This window comes from Rhinolophus sinicus, chromosome 14, assembly GCF_057876585.1.
Source record: "Rhinolophus sinicus isolate RSI-liver-muscle chromosome 14, RSI-T2T, whole genome shotgun sequence".
Classification (NCBI taxonomy): domain Eukaryota; kingdom Metazoa; phylum Chordata; class Mammalia; order Chiroptera; family Rhinolophidae; genus Rhinolophus; species Rhinolophus sinicus.
This window is the reverse complement of record NC_142514.1, coordinates 145,273,550-145,297,500: the sequence shown is the minus strand read 5'-3', so window position 1 is coordinate 145,297,500 and position 23,951 is coordinate 145,273,550. Positions and strand designations below refer to the sequence as shown.

The window sequence follows — 23,951 nt, the reverse complement described above, 5'->3', positions numbered from 1 at the left end:
CCTATTTCCAGACTAGCAACTATTCATCTAAATTTTATTCAAGTATTTTTAAGGTTCCATTTATTACATTAAGATCAGACTTATCTTGAATTTATTTTGATATAAGATCTAAGACATAGAAATGTGTTTACGGCTTGCATTTGCTCTAATTTATTGATAAACCCATTGCTTCCTCCGGTCTGAAATGATGACATTATCATATATTATACTCATACATACTGAGGATCTCTGAGGTGGGGCGATTAGAAGAAAAGACACAGGGAGGTCCAGGAGCAAAGTAATGGTAATGGTGGTAATAGGACTGGAAAGGAAGGGGATTAATGCAAGAAATCTTGCATTAATGCATAGGTAAATAACGGATAAATCTTACCTCTTCTTTGAAATATGAAGATAAAAAAAGGAGAGATCAAAAGTAACTCTAATTATTTTGCACTAGGTGACTGGGGGAAAGTGCCATGTACAAAATTGTGAAAAGCAGAAGTTGGCTGTGAAGTAGAAGATCAATTAATTCAGTCATTAAGATTTTGAGCTCCTGGTTCCAAGAGATCATCTATTCGGTGATGATGATAATAATGATGATGTGTGTGTGTGAGAGAGAGAGAGAGAGAGAGACAGAGGGCAAGATTCAGGTAACTTTTATTCAGCATCTACTGTATTGAATAGGCAATGCTACATTTTCCTGCATGGTTCATCAGCATTTGAAAAATTCTACTCTCTTCCTCTAGAAGTAAGGCAACAGATAATACCTCCAGGGAATCTGAGAAACGACACATCAGTTTCTCCCTAGCCCTTTCCCCTGCTCTCTTTCCTCCCCTCCTGCCCAGCTTTAGATCCTCACATCTCAGGCCACTGATCACCCTCCTCCCAGTGGAAGAGAGGAGGTGGAATTCCCATCTTAGCAGCCCTGCTGTGGGAAGGTGGTGAGCACTGGAGGGGAAAGACCACAGGGGAGAGGCTTCTGCAGACCTTAACTCTCGTGCTATTTCCTTTCAGCTTCTTCCAGGCTTATTGATAATGCAAACTGAGGCAAAGAACAAGGAGCAGGAGAGAGTGAGCTGTCTTCCACCCACTCCCCACCACTGCCCAATCCCACAGCTCATTCCTAATTGCTCTTTCATAGGTGGGGGTGAGACCAACAGAAATTCATAGCACTCAGTCCTGGGGACTCTGGGGAAAAGCGTGCTACCTTCCACAATGTAGTTGTAACAACTCAGAGTTCTTAGTGGCTCACCTTGTCAAGTCAGACCTTTGTTCTATGAGAACATGTGAGCTGTAGTGGTTCAAGGTCAAAGAAAAGTCAGTGGAGATCTATTATGAATTAGGAAGACTTTTATGGCCTGCTCTGAGCAGACCATGTGCAACTATGTTCCCAGGGAACTGTGTGTCCATGTTCCAACTCATTGACTTGCAAACAGACATTGGGACTAGAGCCCCGTAAAATGGAAATGGGCTGTACTCAATTTTCCAATCAAGGAGATGAAATGAAGAAAATTCATTATTGGAGATAAATGCCAACTTCCATATTTTGTAAAAACATTTTTCAGGCAAGAATTTTCCAAATACTTGCTTCAAATCAAAGATTATGAAATTTGAAACCTAACTGGAAGCGGTAGAGTCTAGTTATTAAAAATAAAAGCTTTATACTTTTAAATGTTTAAAATAACACTTTGGCATACCCTACACTATTTTCTCCTTTAGTAACCCCGCAAGATACAATTTCCCTCATATTCTAGGTGAAAGAACTAAGGCTCAAATGGATAAGCCCCTTGACTGACAGCATGGTTCAGAGTAGACCAAGCTAAGACCTTCAGTTCCCTATCCAGTCTCCACCACACCACCAGCACTGCTATAGGCTTTTGAAGCTCTGCTTTTTGAGGCCACACTGTGTGTGTGCATGCGTGTGTGTGCGTGCGTGTGTGTGTGTGTGTGTGTGTGTGTGTAAGCAAAATCTTTACCTCCCAAACCATACATTTTTTTCAGGCTCAGCATGGTTTACTTGTCTTGCTTGGCATGCAGGTGTCTATAACATAGTTCCGAAATGTGAATTTACAGATTTACCAGAAGTCAGTTATAGGTTTAGGGAAGGGATCACACAGGCACAGCCTTCTTTTGATAAATCTAACAATTTAATGTACAGGGAACTATGAACAGGCCAGGAGGTAAAAGCTTAGTGGACAGTGTTTTAACACCCAATTAGTTAAAAGTACAGCCGAGAACTGTACCCTTAGATTAAAGCTAACAGGGCTGTAATTTTGTGCCTGTGAATACTTTAGGACCCACCTGTGATTTGTGGTAAATATAAGAAGGAAAGATAGTCTAATATTTGTGAAAGATGCTTTAACATTTCTTTATAAAAATGATTCCCCAAATATCAATAACATTAAAGTTCCCTTTCAATTTGCTACTCTATTATTACATTAATTTTAACATTTATTTGAATTCTGCATCCAAAAGATTTCTAAGTAAAGCTAGCTGCTACTTTTGCTAAGGGAGATAAGTAAATATACTACTCATGATATAACCTTTCAGATGAAACAGGAGATGATAGGGATAAGGAGAGTTAAAAATGGTTCTTTTTAAGAGGAAAGACAATAAAAATGGGAAAAAAAACCTTCTGTGGGAAACCCAGAGATGGACTTAGGTGCCCTCCCTGCTCTTGCCCTTGTACATATGACTACGAGAAACCTGCAGTCCTTCCTAGGTGAGGATGAGCCAGAGGTGGGCTGGAGCGTAGTGGAGCCTGTCTGCTTCACTGTTCTATCCCTGCTCCTGTACCAAGTCCAATGTGGTCAGCAAACAGGGATGCCTGGAGGGAGGGGCAGAAGCTGCAGGTTGGTAGGTGTCCAGGAGCCAGCGTGGTCAACACACCCAAGCAAAGAAAGTGAGCTTGTAGGAGTAAAAACCTTTTCTTTGAGACAGAATACCTTCTGGAAACTCTTCGTTAAAACAATTAAGCACTTGTAATGGAGTAAGATTTAATTAATTGATTTTTAAAATAAAGATGATCTTTTCCTCATTCCAATTTGCTTTATCTTCCCAGAGATGGAAGTTCTAGTTATTTATAAAATGTTTGTAGTTTCACAGCAAAAGAAGAGCTTGGAAGAACAGGCTCAATCTGTTACCTTCCCAGGAGCCTAAACTCCCCAAGTTCTGACACCAGTATCTCCCTATCTCTCTGGTGGATCCACCACTTAATAGCAAGTGGGAGCCACGCTTAAGCACTGAATTAACATTTTCCCATCCCACCTTGCTCTCTAAGAAGGCAAGAATTATTTATCCAGGGCAGAGTTCAAAATGTGGGGGCACACATTTGAGATTTAAAAATTCTTAAGATTCTGAAATACTTATATATATCAAATAATGTAAAAGAAAGTAAATACTTGTCCTCTCGCGTTTCCTTTTACATGATAAACATAATCAAAAATCCTTTTGGCATATTTCTAAGCATGACAAATAAAGAGTATTAAATGAGGAGAAATGAGAAATTTAAATTTAAGCTGATTGAAAAAGTCAGCACTTTATGTGCAAATGAGTATAAATTTGTATGTAATATGCATATTTCATATGTTTCTGTTAGATTTTTTAAAAATCACAATAGATTTTTAAATGGAAATTGCCTATGGGTGAATACTATTTTTTACGATTATCATAAGGAAAAAGGATTTACATTTTATTTAAATGTGAGGGCAGTTTTATTTTCATTTTCCACAAAATGTTGCCCTTTTAAAATCTGATAAAGGTAAAATATTTATTATTTTTGTAACATTTACTTATTGAAGATATTTGTTTTATTTTGGGCTAAAAAACTAGTATAATTGTTATGAGTATTGATTGAAACAGCCTTACTTTATAAGTGAACAAAGATGCATAATCGTGTTGGTTTCTCTTAGGGCTTAAACACTGTCATTTTAATGCTACACATGTGTATAGTGTGCTATATATTTTAAATATATATATATAATTAATTGAAGAATTTTCTTACTATATGGCCCAAATCATAGAGGTCAATTTATAAGACTAAGGAGCCCCAATGAGCAAAGAAATAGAAAATATTAGCTCAAAATTTAGCTGATTCAGACAGACCCTTCCTCATACCTCTCTTTGCTTTTTAGGTCTTTGGGAAACTTAGGAAAACATGGATTTATATCCTTCATAATCTACAAATACAATATTCTCAATTTTCTGCTTTGCTTTATAGGAAACCAGGGAAGCACATGAAACAAAGCAGACAAATTCAATGCTGGGAAGGCATTATGGAGAGGTCCTGCGACATATTTTCTTCAGTTTTCTTTAAAAATAACTGAAGAACTAATGACATGTACTTTTAGACCAACCAAATATTCCTTTAAAAATATGAGTAAACTTCATTTGCTGAGAGACATGTATTAAAACATGTGATACATATTTTTTTTTTCTCTTCCTAAACTAAACTGATTTGGAAATAGTTTGAAAAAGAAATTTAAGAAATGGGTATGGCTGTTTATTGAAAACATAGTTTCCCATCTAAGTGTTGGTACCTGCTCCTATTCTTTACCTCAGTACATTAATGGTCCCTTGCCTGTCATGGTCCATTGACAACTCTAACTACTGCTGTGTTTCCCCAAAAACAAGACCTAGCCGGACAGTCAGATCTAATGCATCTTTTGGAGCAAAAATTAACATAAGACCTGGTCTTATTTTACTATAATATAAGACCAGGTCTAATATAATATAATGTAATACCCGGTCTTATTTTATTACAATATAAGACCGGGTATAATATAATATAATGTAATATATATAGTATAATATAATATGATATAATACCGGGTCTTATATTAATTTTTGCTCCAAAAGACGCATTCGAGGTGACTGTCTGGCTAGGTCTTATTTTCAGGGAAATAACGATGCCATCTTCCCAACACATATACCAACTTCCAGATGCATCTCTTTCATTGGCCAGATCATGTTGTTGCCTCTATGTCTTCCTACCACAAAAATGTTAGCTTTGCTGGGGGAGAGGGGTATTGAAAAACACTCTTCCTGTCAAAACCCTAGTAATTTCCTTCTCTCTGTTACTTTCCAACCACATATTGATTACTAGGCACTATGTCCACCCATCCATTGGAATTAGGAATAAATACAGAAGAGTTCAATTTGGTTCAGCAAATAGTTATGATGCGTGTGTTCTGTGCCAGGAGCTGTGGTAGGTGCTAGGGTTCAGAGGGAAGAGATAACCTGCAAAGTCTCAAAGAGCTCATGGCCTAATAACCCTCTCTCACATATCCTTCAGCACTATCTTCCCCACTTTGCTTGCTCCTCTCTTCATTACCGGTGCCAGCTGTGCTACCTCTGGGGCTTTCTTCATACCTTTCCTGCCTCTGTTCCTCTGGTATATTATCTTTTGTTTTAAAGACAGCCAACACCTCATCCCCAAGTGTTTAGGATATAACTCAACTCTCCAGAAAGGCTTTCTGAGCTAAATAAGAGAAGTTATAAATATTTAACTACTTTTATTTTTCTAAATTACTAATCTCAAGTAGCAATAAAACAAAGATTCCCATCATATTATCTGAAGAGTTAATTAGGGGGCAACAGGGACCCCCTTAGTTTCTTGATTAATTTTAAACTTTTTGTAGTCGATTGGTGACATATGTTCTTAGTCATAAAAACAAATGTCAAAATAATAATCATATTTAAAAATAGTTTAAGGGAAAAATCTAATGGTTTATGGCAAATGTGTGTTTCTCGAGAATTATTTTTAAAGAAGGGTTAGAATTGAGACTTAGAAAAAACATAGAGTGCTTATATTCTTACCTGAAAAAAAAAAAAATTAAAAGAGACTTTTCTTTCACCTGTCACCACCAACAGCAAGAACTTACATAGATTTATCTCCAAGAAAGTTGGAATATCAGATAGTGAGAATAGAAATAAAGTATATGGAAAATGTTGTAACTGTGAAATATTTTTCTATGTTATCCAAATTATTTAAAACAATAATTTCATTTTTCAGAAACATTCTTGGTTTCTGGCCAGGTTGCCTCAGGAAACTCTCAGCTCTTTCCCTTTCTTTTTCTTTCTACTTCTCTTTCTCTTTCTCAAGTTCATGTATGATTCCCTTCCTCACTCAACCTACCCACTAAAAGAAAATCACTACACCTGCACTTTCCAGAGACTAGAAAAATTAAACCCTGGTTGTTGAATAAATGACCACTTTTAACATCTCTGAAAGTATCCTAAACCCTCTCTAACTCTTCTAATTTAACTTTCTGTTCTAAACAAACAATAAAATTAACCCCACATTTAACTGATTCATAGTTTTTAAATTCTTTCCTCCCTTTTTATTGCTGTAATACTATTTTTTCTATTGTTCGTTTTAGGCATGCAATATTTCAACTAAATTTAGATTACATAACCTTTTATAATCTGATCTTGCAACTTCACCACCATCAATAGCCATGTTATAAAGAAATAAGTTTTTAAGACTAACAAATGCTTTGCTACTACATAGCGTGTTTTAAGCTGGAAATGTTTCTAAGAACATAGGTATCTATGTGTAGGTTTTGTACCTAGCTTAATTAATTTAGAGTTTCACCCAGAACGTTGCTTTTTAGGATCTTTTCAAATTTAAAGCTCATGTTGTCACTTAATTGGTAGTAAGCCACTTCCTTTTCAACATATGAAGGGCATATTAACAGTCTAGCTTGTAAATTCTGATTAGTCCATGATAACTGGTTGGATTAAATATTACTACGTCAAGCGAGTGTCCAAGTACTTTTGGTCATTAAAAAATCCAAACTGGATTGACTGTTTCCTTCCTGATAGGATAGCAACTGGCCTGCTAAATTTCAATGAGATTGGTTATACTGTGTCAGTACACCGTACTTTCCCAATGCTACTTTCTGATAACTCACTCACTGTGACTCTTTGCCCTCTATCATCTTTCTCAGGGTGTCCTTTACTTCTGTGTTTCTCAGGCTGTAGATCAGGGGGTTGAGCATGGGAATTACAAGACTATAAAACACAGAAACCACTTTGTTGTACTTCCATGAATTCCCTACTGTAGGTTGCCACAGATACATGAAAAACAGTGTTCCATAGAAGATGACGACCACAGTGAGGTGGGAGGCACAGGTGGAAAATGCTTTGCATCTGCCTTGGGAAGAATGGATTTTTATAATGGAAAAGAGGATGCAAATGTAGGAGATGAAGACAGTCAGGAGGGACCCAGTGAGGTTTACCGCAGAGAAGATCAAGAGTTGCTTTTCTTTCCTGTGGGTGTCAGAGCAGGAGAGGGCAAGGAGAGGGGGGTCAGCACAGTAGAAATGGTGGATGACATTGGAGCCGCAGAAAGACAGCTGGAAAGTCAGAACAGTCTGTACCACAGCGTTTAGGAAGCCGTAGGTATAGACCCCTATCACCAACTCCTTGCAGACCCGCTGAGTCATGATGGCTGGGTAAATCAGGGGGTTGCAGATTGCCATGTAGCGGTCGTAGGCCATCGTGGCCAAGAGGAAGCACTCCGTAGTGGCAAAAGCACCAGAGAAATACAGCTGGACAAAACAGCCAGAGAAGGAGATGGTTTTGTCCTTCATCAATAAATTTTGCAGCATCTTGGGCCCAATGGAAGATGAGTAACAAACATCAATGAATGCCAGATGGCTGAGGAAATAGTACATGGGGGTGTGGAGCCTGGAATCCACCTTGATGAGCAGGATCATGCCAAGGTTTCCCACCAGAGTGATGAGATAAATGACCAGGAACACCACAAAGAGAGGAAGCTGAAGCTCAGGACGGTCTGTGAATCCCATGAGGACAAATTCTGTCACTGTGGTATGATTGCCACTCACCATTTTGTTCACTCTCTTGTTGGAAAAAGAAGAAATAGGGCTTCAAAATGATTAGATACTTAAAGACAAAAGCGTCTTACCTCTTTGTTCCAGTACAGCTGATAAAAATTGGGCTTTACATCCCAATGGTGAAAGGCTGTCGTTAACCAATGGCCTTTATCCTGTTAAAACAGACTCAGGAAAGTCTGAGCTCATTCATTTTCTCTTTCAATGGAGATTGACAAATTGACCACTTAAGTTGCACAAAGTTATACTCCCAACAATATTGTACAAGAATACAAATTTTTTCACAAACCCAGTTTTATCAAATTTTAAACCTTTGCCACTGTGAGGGTGAACATTGGTAACTCATGTCCTCTTGATTTGTACGCTTTTAAAAATTATGATAGGAGTTAACATTTTTTCAAACAATTATTTGTATGTCTATTTCTTTTTCTATGACTGGTCAATTCAGTTCATTTGCTAATTTTTTATTATGTTGTTAGTCTTCTAAGCATTTTATTTAAGGTGTTCTTTGTTATGGAAAGGAGCCATTTGTTTGATGCAAGTATGGCAAATTAGTTTTTGGCTTTTCACTTAATGTTGGTATGGTAATTGTTCTTTTTGCTATGCAGTATATTTTAAATGGTTTGATATCAAATTTATTAATCTTGTTCCTTTTGAATTCTGGTCTTTGTGACATGGTTAGATGAGTCTTCCTCAATTTATTAGGTTGGGGCAAAAGTAATTGCGGTTTTTGCAATTATTTTTAACCTTTTAAACCGCAATTACTTTTGTATCAACCTAATAAAATTATTTTAAAAAGTATCTCTTGTTCTATTCTAGAACTTTACTGGCTTTCATTTTTACATATAATCTTTGATCTATCTGGAGTTTAATTTTGATATAAGGAACTCTTTTCATTTATTTCTCCAAACAGCTAGTGAGGTGTGCTAATGCCATTTGATGGTGAAATCATTTCTAGTTGATTCTATTGATTTACTAGTCCAGCCTTATTGTAGAGTAAAACATTCATGACTAATTGGGTCAGTTTCTGATTCTTTTTCTTTGCAGTCTCTTCTAGAACAAGGACCAAACATTTAAATAATATAGATATGTAATTGATTTTGATATCTGGTAGCAAATTTTTTGATTATTCTCACTTGTCTATTTTTCCAGATGAGCTTTGATATTATTTTATCAAATTCCAAATAATTAAAAAATGCTGTTTGTATTTAGAATGCCATTGCATTGAACTGGTATGAATTTGAGAAGAAATGACATCTTTACAATCAAATCTTCTTTTCTATAACTAAGGTATGTTTTTTTTATTTATTAAAGACTTTCCTAAGTAGAGTTTCAAGTTTTCTTTAAACTTTACAGATAAATATTCTACACATTTCTTTAAAGTCTATCACTGGTATTTTATCTTTTTGTAATTATTGTAAACAAAATTTTTTTTTTTCATTTTGTGGGTTGAGTATTATTTATATATAGAAAAGCTATTGATTTTTATAAATTAATTTTATAACTATTTTCTTTACTATAGTTTCCTATCATTTAAAGATCATTTTTTAGTTGATGATTCTCTTGGATTTTTCAAATACATATTCATATAATATGAACAGGATATGAATTTCCACATAGTATCTCTCTTTCCTTTCTCTTCTCTACTAGTATTGGCTAGTACTTCCAGAACAATATTTGAAAAACAGTGACAATGGTGGCAATTTTTACTTTTCAACTTCTTAAAGGATGCTTCAGGGGTACAGAAGACTCTCAGGTGTAATAAACAGAGAGCACAGCCTGTGCGATGTAACTGGTGTTTCAGAAAAAGAAGCATTAAAGAACTGCAAATAATTGGTGTGGTTAAAAACAGGCTCCCTAGGAGCAAGGGCTGCCTTTGACATTGGAAAGGGCCCATGGCAAGAATAACAAACGGAGGCCTGCATATCCTATTCTTGATATGCACAAGTTAAAAAATAAAGGTAACAAATTAATAAAATATGTTCTACCCTCCCTCTTTAAATATCTTTACAATAATCTGGGAGGGAGAACACTTGGGATTCTTGGGGTTCCTTGATGGAATGAGGTGGTGAAGAGAACCTGTCTCCAGCCCATACACGTGTGGACATGGCAGCCTGCATGTACATGCTCTATTCACATCCCTGCAAACGGCAATCCCTTGGCTACCTTTAAGGTCTAGGCATGTGAACATTAGCAGTGTGTTCACCCTTACAAAGGTGATCTGGTAAAGAGAATCTTATAGACTCTGGGAATAAGCTAGTGGCCACGTGGGCAAGGGATTTTAGGGTCCTGTAACCTAGATGATGGTCTAGAAGGGGTGGATAGAATGGACTCTGGGTGGGCACCTGTCCCATGGGATGTAGTGCAGTAGAAAGAGGCCCAGAATTGCCCTAAAGAATGTGGCTAAGGTAGGGTCCCTTTTGTCTGAACCTAAGGGTAGTGATATCACTCACTGCCTGTGAGTGATAAGAAACATAGGTAGAAATGCATGTCGGGAATAGATAGTTGAGGGCTCTTACCCATTATAAGGAATTTGGTCTGTATCCTGTTGGGACTAGGTAGGCAGACTTTGAAATGAACTGAGATGGTCACTGGAAGATGGAAAGAACCTCAAAATATGGAAGGTGGATTAGAGGAGAGCATTTTAGGAGGGAACAATTGAGCAAGAAGTTGAATCAGAACAGCTCAGAGCATGTTTGGGGGACTGTGAGCATCCTTATGGGTAAAAGCAAGTACATATGAAAGAGATTAGTAAGAAACAAACTGGATGGGGGTACAGTGTGCCATATTGTGAAGAGTTTCCCATGCCAGGGAGATTTTAATTAGTTCGGTAGTAAATATAGACCCATTAAATATTTGAGCAGTAGAACAGCTTGACCAGTACTCAGCTTTCAGGGAGTTAATCTGGCAGTATGTGCAAAATGGATTGAAGGGAGAGAGCTGTCCAGTTGGAATACCTGCTAGGATGTTTTCCCTGTAAGAGATGATAACGATTTGCACTAAGGAAACGGTGGCAAGAAGGAAGAAAGGAGATGGGAATGAGAGATACCCCAAGACCTGAGTCTGTGTCACTTGGCAATTGACTGAAACTCAGTTTTCAAGTCAGAGAGACCAGGATAATGATAATCTAAGAATTTACAATTTAATTTAATTTTACCTTGTCTCTTTCCTAAGGAGATCTGACACAATTTAAATACACACACACACACACACACACACACACACACACAATCAGTATTACAGAATTCAAAAGTTGAAAACAGCATTGAGGGAGAAAAATAAAAGCAAAATTTCCCACTGTACTTATTGAACAATGTTACTGTGAGCTCTTAGAAAGAGAAGGCCTGAGCTGGGAGTAGAGTAGGAGGGAAGGGTGTTGAATTCGGTTTGAGGGGATGGTGACGTCTATCACACAGTCAAGAGCTAGTGAAACTGACTTAGGTGTCATCAATAGACAGAAGTCAGTAAAAGCTGTGGGAATTCATGAGATCATTCAGGAGAGAAAAACAGGTGATAGCAAGGGTTCGAGGCTAGACCTTTGGGAAAAGTGTATCTTTAAGGGCTGGGGAGAGGAACAGCAGTCTTAGATGCCCTAAGATGTTCAGGCTAGCTCATATCAGGAAATGGTACGGGACCTTTTAAATATGGCCATTTGTGACACTCCTGCTTATGGTAGACGTCACCTATTTTGTTGTGGTCCTTTGCTTCTCTATAATAGCTTAAAACAAAACAAAACCTTGGGATCCTCAGGCATGGAAACAATCTTAGTCAAATGTTTATTCTGGATTCTGTGCCATCTATAGGCAGGAAAACATTTTTTGGAAATCATTTTTAGAATTGTCAAGTATACCTGCTCCTTGACTTACAATGAGGTTATGTCCTGATAAACCCCTTGTAAGTTGAAAATATCATCAGTCGAAAATACACTTAACATACCTAACTTACCAAACATCATAGCTTAGCTTAGCCTACCTTAAACATTCGCAAAACACTTACATTAGCCTACAGTTGGGCAGTTATCTTGAGTTTCATCTCAAGAGTGATTGCCTTCCTTGTCTTACCAGAAACAAGAGACACAGATGGGTGTTTTGTACACATGATGGGATGCAGAAACACAGAACACAATATCCAAAAAACGCTGGCAACACAGTACACTGTAGAGTACCGGTTATTTATCCTGTGACTGTATGGCTGACTGGGAGCTGTGCCTCACTGCTGCTGCCCAAAAGGGAGTATACTGTACCACATATCGCTAGCCTGGGAAAGATCAAAATTCAAAGTATGGTTTCTACCGAATGCATATCGCTTTTTCACCATTGTAAAGTCAAAAAATTGTAGGTCGAACCATTGTAAGTCGGGGACCGTCTGTGTAACGGTTTACACTTCAAACTGTGACTGGGTTGGTTTAGTAAAGAAATGGTTTAACATCAGTGGAAAAACCCAAGAATCCAGTTTTTAGCTGGAGTTCCAGTTTTAGAAGGCCAGATTTCAGCTTTATTCAACAGCTCCTGTGTGACAGATTTTTACCATGGTAGCTATTGTTGATATGATTTCATGTTTGCCTCTGAAATTTCTAAGACATGGTTAATGCATTCTAATTTCTAGATAAAAAAATTTTCTTTTCCATTACCTAAATATTTATTCATCATTTATCCTATGAGCATGGTTTTCTGCATTTCAAAAAACTTCTAATTTAATGCTCTTGCTTAAAAGTTTCAACCCAGTACGTACTCTGATTTTCTTCAAGGGCAATTAAGATTGAAGCTTATTGATAACATCAATGTTTAGTCTACTAGTTCTCAGAATATAACGAGACCTGATGACAAATTCCAGGAAAAACAAAATAATAAATCTCTAATAATAAATATTTGACTTGTAATTTTCTACCTAAGAGAAAATTAACGGTCCCTTTAAAAGAAATACTAAATAGTGAGATTTAATTATTCTTAAAGTTGATAATAACCAGTGATATTTGCATACTTATAATGTGCCAAGACACATTCTATTTTACATACATAATTTTGTTTAATACATAATTATCGTTTCCCTCATTTTCTTAATGAGGAAACTGAGACGTAGAAATATTCAATAGTTTTTCCAAATTCACAAAATAGATAGAGGAGCCAGGATTTGAAACCAGGTAGGCTGATTCCAGACCCTCAGCCTAAACTATAATGCTCCCCACTTATGATTCCTCAGATTTATTCATTTCATTACCTTTTTTCTTTTTTTTTTTTTTGCAAATTTGGACTTCTGTGAGAAAATTATAGGCATATTAGGATGAATTCAGTAACGCTTTTCCATATTAGGATGAGTTCAGTAACGCTTTTCCTTAGTTCCTTCAAACACTTTTAACATTTATTGTTATGTTTAACTAATATAGTCAACCTCTGATAATTCAGAGAGTTGTTTTGTGTTTTACCATTCATTGTCTGAACGATTCAAACAACTTTGGTTGAATAACCTAGGAAATATTCTTAACCCCTGGGAATGGAGAGGCACACGAACTACTCTTGAGAATCTGATGAAAGCTAAGTATCTATTCCTAGGAATGTTTCACTCATACATAATTTTGCATGCAATTTCAGGGTTTAATGAGTTTATCAGGTCCATGCTATGGTTTCCTCATTGACTAATACACTGATAAAACATCCCAGCTTTTCCAAGTAAGAGTCAACCAATCCTTCCCCATTTGCTTCTTTGAGAAGCAAAGCACACCTGTCCTAATGCCCTGTCCTCTTCACAGTCCCAGAACTGAAACCCTTCTTTTGGCTGCCTTGGAGTTTTTACTATGACAGTCTTAGAAATGAATACAACTCACCGAGTACCTATCACAGGATTAGTACCTGTCAGTCAGGATTTCCAACGCCCAGCAAACATCCACTCAGAGTGTTTCCAATCAGACAAACAGGCTTCTTCATGTCTTGCTGGAAGGGTTGGTTTCTGTGTTCCATACCAACAAACCTGTGAATATTTATAAAGTTAAAGTATAATGAGTATGTTGTTATCTCTTGTTATTCAAGAGCTTCCTGGGTACCAAGGGAACAGTTTATGCAGAGTTTCTGTGAGATACTTTACATTCGATTTAAACCACCCTTGGGATTTAAAATCCCTGAATCATCCTGTTAACTGTTGACGACTCAGGTTATGATGCGTTGGTGCATGTTCTCAGGATGACTCCCAAGTCCTTGGATGCTTGGAGACAGACTTCCGGTCCTTGGCAGGGCATCTGCAATGGGTGACCTTGAAGTTGTGGCTGGGGTGGGGGGCACAGTTAATGTTTTTGTAGGGAACTAGGTAAGGTTATGCAAAGACTGTATGACTAGGATACACATATGGGACATTTTTGCTTGCAAAGAAAAGATGGCCTTGGCTAGCATATTTATCACAACAGATGGTGTAAGAGAAAAATAGCCTTCATTTTTCCTACTATTACAATTTTTCCCATTGAATCAATTAAGGAATAGAACCATATTCAAAACCATGTCAGCAACTAAATGTTCTAATGGTTCCACAGGCTCCTTCCCTTTCTCTCTCCATTCCCCAGTCCCCTCTGGATTGCAATTGGGGCGATCAGTACCACCTGATGTGGCCAGGTCAGTTTTTCAATGCATTAGGTCTTTCCTCACGGCCACGAGGGAAGAGAGACTAGAGCCTGGTCCTCTAGGTCAGTCATTACAGTGATTTAGCACCGCCCTTAAAGTATTGCTGTGAACACTGCCCTTAACCTTGCACTCAAAGCAAGGCAGAGCTAAGGTGAGAGATTCTCCCACTAGAAAGTGCATTTTCTGTCTCTCATCATTTCCCAAGTTCATTAATTCACACCAAAGAGGAGGAAACTGGAATAGATGTGTGTTTGTGTCAGACCTGGAGACATAGTTTTAGTGGCCTTTCCTAGTCAATTTTGCCCTTGTAAGTAACGTGTAGCAGGTAAATCTATGACTTTTCATTCTGGTTGGAGGGGATAATTTCTAGGCTATATATGGTGTAGAGTGAAATGTAACTTTGATATTAAAATATGGGGTGCTACTGACTTCTTCACGCTAAATTTAAAGCATGATAATAGATCAGTAAAGATGAATGCATGATAAGAAAATAAGATGTTGGTATTTGACTTTTACTGCAGATGTGTCCTCTTCCCACATGGAAAGACATTTAAAGGCTCGCAGAACATTCATTGCTAGACTGAACCCTAACAATCTTTTCTTTCCTGTTCTTTTCAGTACGACTTTGTGTGAAAAATGTACTTTAATGACCAACTGCATACCTAGAACTACAGCATTAATTGACTAATTCATGTTTCAAAGCTATTGTTACGTGCTTGGGTTCATAATTGTCTCCAGACATTTTAACTTATTCCAAGCAAATATAAGTAACTGTGAGGATCTTTTTGTGTCATACTTACACCCAATTTGAAAATTTAAATTCCTTTTTTTGCCCATGTTTCGTATTGCTTTTGCGTTTGCTTTTGTACTATTATTGTTTGGATATTCCTCCCCCAAGTACTTAATTTGTAAATGTACAAGCTTAAAACATACTTTGTATGTAACTTGAAAAGAAAACAAAAATTTATATACTCATCTCCTTATTATACAACTTAATATAATGATATAAACTATTTGAAAGCTAAAAAATGGGAAAAGATATAGTATATGAACATTAATGAGAGAAAGCAAGAGTGACTGTATTAATTTCAAATAGTGTAGTCTTCAGTGCAAAGAAAATCACTAGAGACAGAGAGTGATATAACATAATGATAAAATTCTTGAAATGCTATTGTACTATATAGTCTTGCAAGATGTTACCATTTGGAGAAACTCAGTAAAGGATACATGGGATTTTTGTATTATTATTTCTTACAACTGCACATGCATCTACAATTATCTAAAAAAAAACACATTTAGTTAAAAGACATACAGGTGGCATCATCTAGAAATGCATACAAAACATAAGCACTTATTTTTTCTCTGAAGGATTTCTAGTTTGAAATGAAAATATATTTGGTACACTATTTTATTCTTGTGAGTCCCAAAACAGAATGATATAGCAATCCATAAAAATGTTTCTTAAAGAAAACTAATGCGCCCTCAAAAGAATGTTTAGGTAGACAAGACATGTGTACCTATAATTTTCTCTGTCCTGATGGATTTTCAGTGGAATGTTCACAAATAAGTAATGTGCTCAAGGGGCTAGATCCCTAAGGACCCAAATCTCATAAATACAGCCTTGCTCTACAGTGACAATTCTTTGGCATTTGCCCTTACTGTTGAAGTACCAACATCTGCAGGTAATAATTTTCCTTTTATATTGATACAGAAATGATTTTTCTCATATTTGCATTAGAAGTTAAGGTTTGGTTATTCTAAGGAAAGAATCATTTGTTGAGCATCCACTTAGCTCTGTGACTCATACTTGCAGTTATGTGCATCATCTTATTCAACAAAATAATCCTATGAGCTATATAAATTTTTAACAAAGAAAGTAATGGAGACTTGAAGAGTTCATGTCAATTGTCTAAGATTCCATAGATAGTCAATGGCAAAGTTGGAATTTAATCTTAGGCCTGCATGGCTCCAAAGCTGGTGGATTTTTGCACAATACTTTGCTTCTATGCCATATTGCCACTCACAATTGACTGAATTTGTGTCATGCTTATCAGTTTTCAAAATTTTAAGCTTTCATTCAGTCTTGGGTCCGCACTTACTAAATAAAGTTCCAGGTTTGCCCTACACAAAGATAAGGAAGCTTGGACTTTGAAGTTCAGACTCATAATTACAAAGTTTTCATAATATGGCATTCTATTGTTTAGTCAATTCACATATAATATTATTCAAGCATTTCTGTTAAGAATAAAACTGTGACACACACAAGCTGAGTACATGGCTGGATGCTGTGTGTATGTGTGTTTGTGTGTGCACATGCAATCTTCTTGACAGTGAATATTTTAAGGAAAAATAATATTATTCTGAAATTTTAGTTGATCTCTATTGCTCAAGGAACACCTAACAACATGACGTAAACATGAGTTAAGCTGGTTAAGTTAAAAAAAATTTTTTTCTGAGTATTTCCGGACTTATATCAATAAACATATATACTGTCAAGTTTTACAGGAGGTATTGTGTGTGAATGCACTTGTTACCAAATTTACACTAGACTGTCTATGTTTTTGTAATTTATTATATAGCCATTGTAAAAATAAGTATGCAAATTATAATATTTTCTTGTGTTCTAATACTCACTTATTTTGCTTTCAGTGGGCACAATTTCCAGTATAGATGGAGACTGGAAACAATACAATTGTGACAGAGTTCATTATTTTGGGGTTAACGGAGGATACCTCAATTAGTGTCATTTTATTTATTGTGTTTCTAGGAATCTATGCGGTCACCTTACTGGGCAACGTCAGCATCATTGTGTTAATCAGAAGCAGCCCTCAGCTTCATACCCCAATGTACCTTTTCCTCTGCCATTTGGCCTTTGTAGATGTTGGTTACTCCTCATCAGTCACACCTGTCATGCTCACGGGCTTCCTCAGGGAAGGAACCGCTATCTGTGTTGTGGGCTGTGTAGCCCAACTCTGTTCTGTGGTCACATTTCGGAGCACTGAGTGCTTCCTCCTGGCTGCCATGGCCTATGATCGCTATGTGGCCATCTGCTCTCCCCTGCTCTACTCCTCCCACATGTCCCCCAGAATCTGCATTCTCTTCGTGGGGATGTCCTACCTGGGTGGATGTATGAACGCTTGGACATTTACTGGCTGTTTATTAAGTCTATCCTTCTGTGGACCAAATAAAGTCAATCACTTTTTCTGTGACTATTCACCACTTTTGAAGCTTTCCCGTTCTCATGATTTTACTTCTGAAATAATTCCAGCCGTCTCTTCTGGCTCCATTATTGTGGTCACTGTGTTTATCATTGCTCTGTCTTATGTCTACATCCTTTTCTCAATTCTGAAAATGCACTCCACTGAAGGGCGTCACAAAGCCTTTTCCACCTGCACCTCCCACCTCACAGCGGTCACTCTGTTCTATGGAACCATCACATTCATTTATGTGATGCCCAAGTCCAGCTACTCAACTGAACAAAACAAAGTGGTGTCTGTGTTCTACACGGTGGTGATCCCCATGTTGAATCCCCTCATCTACAGTCTGAGGAACAAGGAGGTTAAACAGGCCATGAGAAAATTGATGGCTGGAACACACTGGTGGTCCTAAAGTAATCTGACTTTAATAATAAACACTGTACAATAAGGACCTCTTCTGCAGATCTATGGATAATGTACTAAGTACATTTCAGTGTATATTTATAGTATTCTAGACTCAAATTTCATTTTGTGATTCTCGAGAAAATCTTCAATTTAAAGAATAAATGTGCAGTCACTTAGAAACGTGCAGCAAAAAAATTTGCTTTATCCTTACTTTACCCAACATTTCTTGCATCGACAAGAACAAATATTTTTAACTAAGTTCTATGCTCTCTTAATGCAGTCTTTGGGATTAACAGCTGGAAGCATCTGAAACTCCTTAAATGGAAAATAAAGAGTAGTGTTGCCATCCAAGATCTTGTCATCTGAAAGAGATGGTGTCCATGGTGTACAGAGAATGTAAGGATTTAAATCAGTGATACTGGTAGTTGTAAGGCTTCTATTGCCCAGTGATCTGAGTGTGACCAACAGTATTCCTCCTATAGTACCTCTGCAGGTGAGCCTCTTAAAGCCAACTCAGATGATATCTGAAAGCTCCCTCTAGCTAATGTGTTTCCCTGAAAACAAGACCTAGCCAGACCATTAGCTCTAAAGCATCTTTTGGAGTAAAAATTAATATAAGACCTGGTCTTATTTTAATATAAGACTGAGTATAATACCAGATCTCATATTAATTTTTGCTCCAGAAGACACATTAGAACTGACGGTCCGATTAGGTCTTATTTTGGGGAAAACACGGTACTAGCTCTTTATTTTCAGGAATCTATTCAACAAAATATTTTAAGGAGTCCCCCCCCCCCCCCCAAGAAAGCCTACTGGGTGCTAATTGGCATGACCTGGCTCCTTTCTAGATGAAAAAGGAAAGTTACTTTTTTTAGGTTGTTTCAATCTTGTCAAATGTATGCTGCATGCTTCTTCTGTAATGTATGTTAAACCATTTCTTTTCCTCCTAGTCCTAGTGCCTCTGATACTAAAATTCGCAGATCTTTTACACATAATTTTACTGGAAATTCTGTAATAGCCCTGAAAATGCTCTTTCTAAACAAGACTAAGTTTCATTTAAAGAATTTAAAATTATTTGTGTTATTACAGACCTCTTTGTGTTTCTTCTTCCAGTTGTTTTTATCTATGTGAATTCTTTATTTAATAAAAAAATGGACATTTTTAAGAACCTTACTTTTTCCTTTAATAAAAATATAAACACCAGATTAATCTTTTACGATTTTTATATTTAATCATCAGCAATGATTTTACTGTCTACAACATTAAGTCCAGAGTGATGTCAGCTTCAAGGTGGTATGAGACATTGTTCCTTTCTGTCCCCCTTTTAAAACAATTGATTAGGCATCCATCTACAAACAAAAGTGCCTCTGTGGGAGTTATGGGACCCAGCATCATTCACCAAAGGATATGGGGAGAGATAAAAGGCAGGAAGACCTCAGTAAGGGTTGCAAACCCAGCAGGAGCCAGTGAATATATTCCAACTTCTCTGGGCCATGGTCAGGGAAAACCTAGAGAGTGCTGACTTGGGCAGAAAGCCACAGATGAGAGACACTTTGTAGAAGTCCAGTCTTAGAGTGGGGCTATTACAGCACACCAGTGGTGGAAAAAACAAAACAAAACAAAACAAAAAACAAGTTTGGACACACTGGAGACTGAAAAAAGAACTTTGCTAGTGCTGTCTCTTCCCCAAGGCAATACTGTACGGAGCTGAATTAGTGGGTGGAGTCCTCTCTCGTGGAGGAAAGGGAAAATGGTGAGTGCTTGGCTTTCCCAGCTGTGCAGTACACTGCTGGAGAAACCTCCTCTCTCCAGAAGCACCCACAGTACTGAGGTAGGACCCCCATGACTCAGGGGAGGGAGGAGATCAGATAAGAGGCACATAATGTTAAAGGGCATTAAAGAAACACAGTTAGGCTGACTGTGCTCAGTACTTCAGCAGGAAGTCCACCCAAAAGTCTTTGGGAGAACCCCACATGAGAGGCCCCCAACTGGGTTTACAGGCATTCTTAACACCAATATCTCCCCCCATTCTGCAGATGACTCCTTGTGTGTGTTCATGAGTGCACTGAGAGCAAGCTCCAGGAAATGGAGTGCTCTCAGAAAACCAGAACAGGGTCTGTGAGAAAGAAAGACAGAAACCATGAATTTGAGCTGTAGCACTACGCTCTAGAAAACAAAAGAGAGGTTTCCAGCCAGACTGGTGAGCTGTAAAAACCAGTGAAAATGTAAAAGCTTAAGAATTCTGGGCTTCTAGTCAAGATGGCAGAGTCGGTAAATGCTGTGCTCGCCTCCTCCCACAACCACCTCAAAATTACCAAGAAACAACAGAACAACCATCATTGAGCACCACCTGGGTCTAGCTCAACAGAAGACCTATATATAAGGACATAATAGAAGAAGCCACCTCGAGACTAATAGGAGGGATGGTCCCACAACCACGTGTGGTGGTTAAAAATCTGAAGGGCCATGGTGGCTGCAGAGGTCCTCTCTGAGGAGTGAAGGGTCTCAGCCCCATACCAGGGTTCCAGTGCCAGGAAGAGAAGCCCTCATAAGTTCTGGCTGTGAAAACCCGCAGAGACTGTGGCTGAGTAAAACAGAGGGCTGCTGGAGTCCCAGGCATACCTCTTCAAGGGCTCATGAATGAACTTACTCGCTGACAGACTCATTTTCTCTGAGCTCCAGCTCTGGGGCAGCAGCTTGAAAGTGCTAGGAATACACAGGGAGGAACTGAATTGTCTGGCTTCAAGACGAGGGCTAGAGGGACAGCTTTCTCCAAGAGAGAAGTGCTGACAAAAGCCATTGTTCCTTTGTTGAGCCCTCCCACTACCCAGCCTGTACACATAGGTGGGTATCATATCTGAGTTTCCATCAACTTAGCTAACACTGTTCACTCCACCCTGGTGATTCCCTGAGACCCCGTCCCACCCAACTTGTAGGTCCACCCAAGCCACTTCCAGTAGCTTTTCTATACAAATGGCCTGTATTGGTTCATACCAAAGATTTTTCTGAAATCTCTTAAAGGTTCACAAACACCAATCAAATAGCATCTGGCCTTAGCATGCCCATAACTCTTGAAATAGCCCTAAGCCCAGCATTAGTGGGAGCCAGCCTCAGTTCACAGCTTAGACTCTCCCAGGCACCTCCAAGCCCAGCCCAAGTGGCAATCATCTGCAGATCACTCTGTAGCTCATACCAACTGGCCCTGGGCAGAGGACAGGCAGCAGCTCACTATGGCCTCCTAAGAGGTCCCAGAACCAACAATCCAGTGGCCAGCTTCAGACCACACCAGAACACCACCCAACCACCACCAGAAATGACACACCTAAAGGGCAGAATCAGCAGGCACCAGAGCCCTACTAAAGCTAATGCTGTTTGTATGGCTAGTCCCTGCACAACAGCTCCGCCACTATAGTCAGAGCCAGTCCTCATAACCAATCAGCCCTCAGGTCAATTCCTCCTATTGATGTGCCAACAGCAATCAAAGCTCAACTACAACAGGAAGGCCCACACAACCCACACAAGGGACACACCTGGAGTATCCGGCTCAGGTAACCAGGGAGACTGTGCCATTGGGCCCCATAGGACACCTACTATATAAGGCCACTCTACCAAGATCAGGAGACACAGCAGCTCTACCTAACACATAGAAACAAACACACAGAGGCAACCAAAATGAGGAGACAAAGAAACATGTCCCAAATAAAAGAACAGAACAATCCTCCAAAAAAAGAACTAAACAAAATATAGACGAGCAATCTACCAGATGGAGAGTTCAAAACACTGATTATAAAAATGCTCAATGATCTCAGGGAGAGCTTCAACAAAGGGATAGGATGCATAAAAATGGAGACATAAAATCTAAAAGAGAACCAGTCAGAAATGAAGACTACAGTAGCTGAAATAAAGAATACTTAGAGAGAATCAACAGTAGATCAGATGAAGTAGAGGATCAAATCAGCAATTTGGAAGATAAAGAAGCAGAAAACACCCCATCAGAACAGAAAAAAGAAAAAAGAATACCCCCAAATGAGGAGAGGTTAAGGCCCTCTGGGACAACATCATGCATGCCAACATTTGCATCCTAGGGGCACCAGAAGGAGAAGAGAGAGGAAAGAATAGAAAACCAGTTTGAAGAAATGACAGAAAACTTTCCTAACCTGGTGAAGGAAATAGACATACAAGCCCAAGAAGCACAGAGAGTCCCAAACAAGATGAACCAAAAGAGGCCAACAGGTTAGACAAAGGTTAAAGACAAAGAGAGAATCTTAAAAGCAGCAAGAAAAAAAAAACAGTTAGTTACTTACAAGGGAGTTCCCATAAGGTTACCAGCTGATTTCTCAACAGAAACTTTGCTGGCCAGAGGTATTGGCATGAAATACTCAAAGTGACAAAAAGGAAGAACATACAACCAAGATTACTCTATTCGGAAAAGTTATCATTTTGAATTGAAGGGAAGATAAAGAGGTTCCCAGACAAGAAAAGGCTAAAGGAGTTCATCATCACTAAGCCAGTATTATAAGAAATGTTAAAGAGACTTCTAGAAGAAGAAGGAGAAGGAGAAGAAGGAGAAATGATTAGAAATATGAATAAAATGGCAATAACTACATATCTATCAACAATTACTTTAAATGTAAATGGATTAAATGCTCCAAAGAAAAGATGTAGGGCGGCTGAATGGATAAGAAAACAAAACCCTTACATATGCTGCCTGCAAGAGACTTCACATCAAAATATACATAAGACTGAAAGTTAAGGGTTTGGAAAAGATATTGCATGAAAATGGAAATGAAAAAAATAATCCAGGGTACAACACTTATACCAGACATAATAGGCTTTAAAACAAAGACTATAACAAGAGACAAAAAAAGGACCTATTAATTCCGCGTATGGGTATTTATCCAAAGAAACCAAAAACAGTAACTTGTAAATATATATGCATCCATTATGTTTACTGAAGCATTATTTACAATAGCCAAGATATGGAAGCAACCAAAGTGGAAGATTTAAAATGGAATATTACTCAGCAATAAAAAAGAATGAAATCTTCCCATCTGCAACAACATGGATGGACCTAGAGGGTATTATGCTAAGTGAAATAAATCAGAGAAAGACAAATACCATATGATTTCACTTATATATGGAATCTACAAAACAAATTGGATGAACAAACAAAACATAAACAAACTCATAGATACAGAGAACACTTTGCTGGTTGCCAGATGGGAGGTGGGTTGGGGAGATAGTTGAAGAGGGAAAGTATTAATAGGTGCAAATTGGTAGCTATAAAATAGTCATGGGGATGTAACATTTAGCATAGGGAATACAGTCATTAATTTTGCAATAACTATGTATGGTGTCAGATGGCTACTAGGTTTATTGGGGTGAGCACTTCGTTAGTTACATAAATCACTATGTAAATCACGTTAGTCTAATCACTATGTTGTACACCTGAAATATAGTATTGTACGTCAACTGTAATTGAAAAATAAAAATAAAAAAATAAATTGTACACAGATTCTTAAAAAAAAAAAAAGGATTCGTCACAGGAGGGTGCAAGATGTATGGTACAGGTGTAACCATACATGGTCAGAGTAAATCCCAGATATAACAGGACCAATGTACAATATATCACACCTAAAGCAACTAGTAAAGATATGAGGAGGTGTCTGCTACTCCAAATGTGTAAAGTAGTAACATAAAACTACAAGGAACATAAAGAATTAGACAAATATATCATTACCAAAAGATAACAATAATTCTGCAATAACTGAACTCAATAGTACAGAATATTGCAATCTAACTAATAAAGAATTCAAAATACTATTTTGAGGAAACTCAACAAGCTACAAGAAAGCACAAAAAAGACAACTCAACTAAATCAGGAAAACAATACATGAAAAGTGAAAAAT

At 37.9% G+C, this 23,951-nt stretch overlaps 2 protein-coding genes and 1 long non-coding RNA gene across 3 annotated transcripts in view; 1 reads left to right on the top strand and 2 right to left on the bottom strand.

Moving 5' to 3' along the window:
• LOC148755863 (uncharacterized) overlaps positions 1–23,951 on the bottom strand; it is a 115,247-nt gene that overhangs the window by 61,261 nt on the left and 30,035 nt on the right. Inside the window, exon 2 of the long non-coding RNA XR_016018755.1 lies at positions 13,657–13,799. This is a non-coding gene — a long non-coding RNA (uncharacterized LOC148755863). The remainder of the gene's footprint in view (positions 1–13,656; positions 13,800–23,951) is intronic.
• On the bottom strand, positions 6,816–7,832 carry LOC109445442 (olfactory receptor 5M5-like). Its single transcript, XM_019727848.2, has one exon. The coding sequence runs from the start codon at positions 7,830–7,832 to the stop codon at positions 6,894–6,896; it is 939 nt and encodes a 312-aa protein (XP_019583407.2). The 3' UTR covers positions 6,816–6,893.
• LOC109445515 (olfactory receptor 5P80-like) lies at positions 13,116–18,168 on the top strand. Its single transcript, XM_019727964.3, has 2 exons — positions 13,116–13,124; positions 17,111–18,168. Exons 1-2 carry the CDS (start codon positions 13,116–13,118, stop codon positions 18,047–18,049), a joined length of 948 nt encoding a protein of 315 aa, XP_019583523.3. The 3' UTR covers positions 18,050–18,168.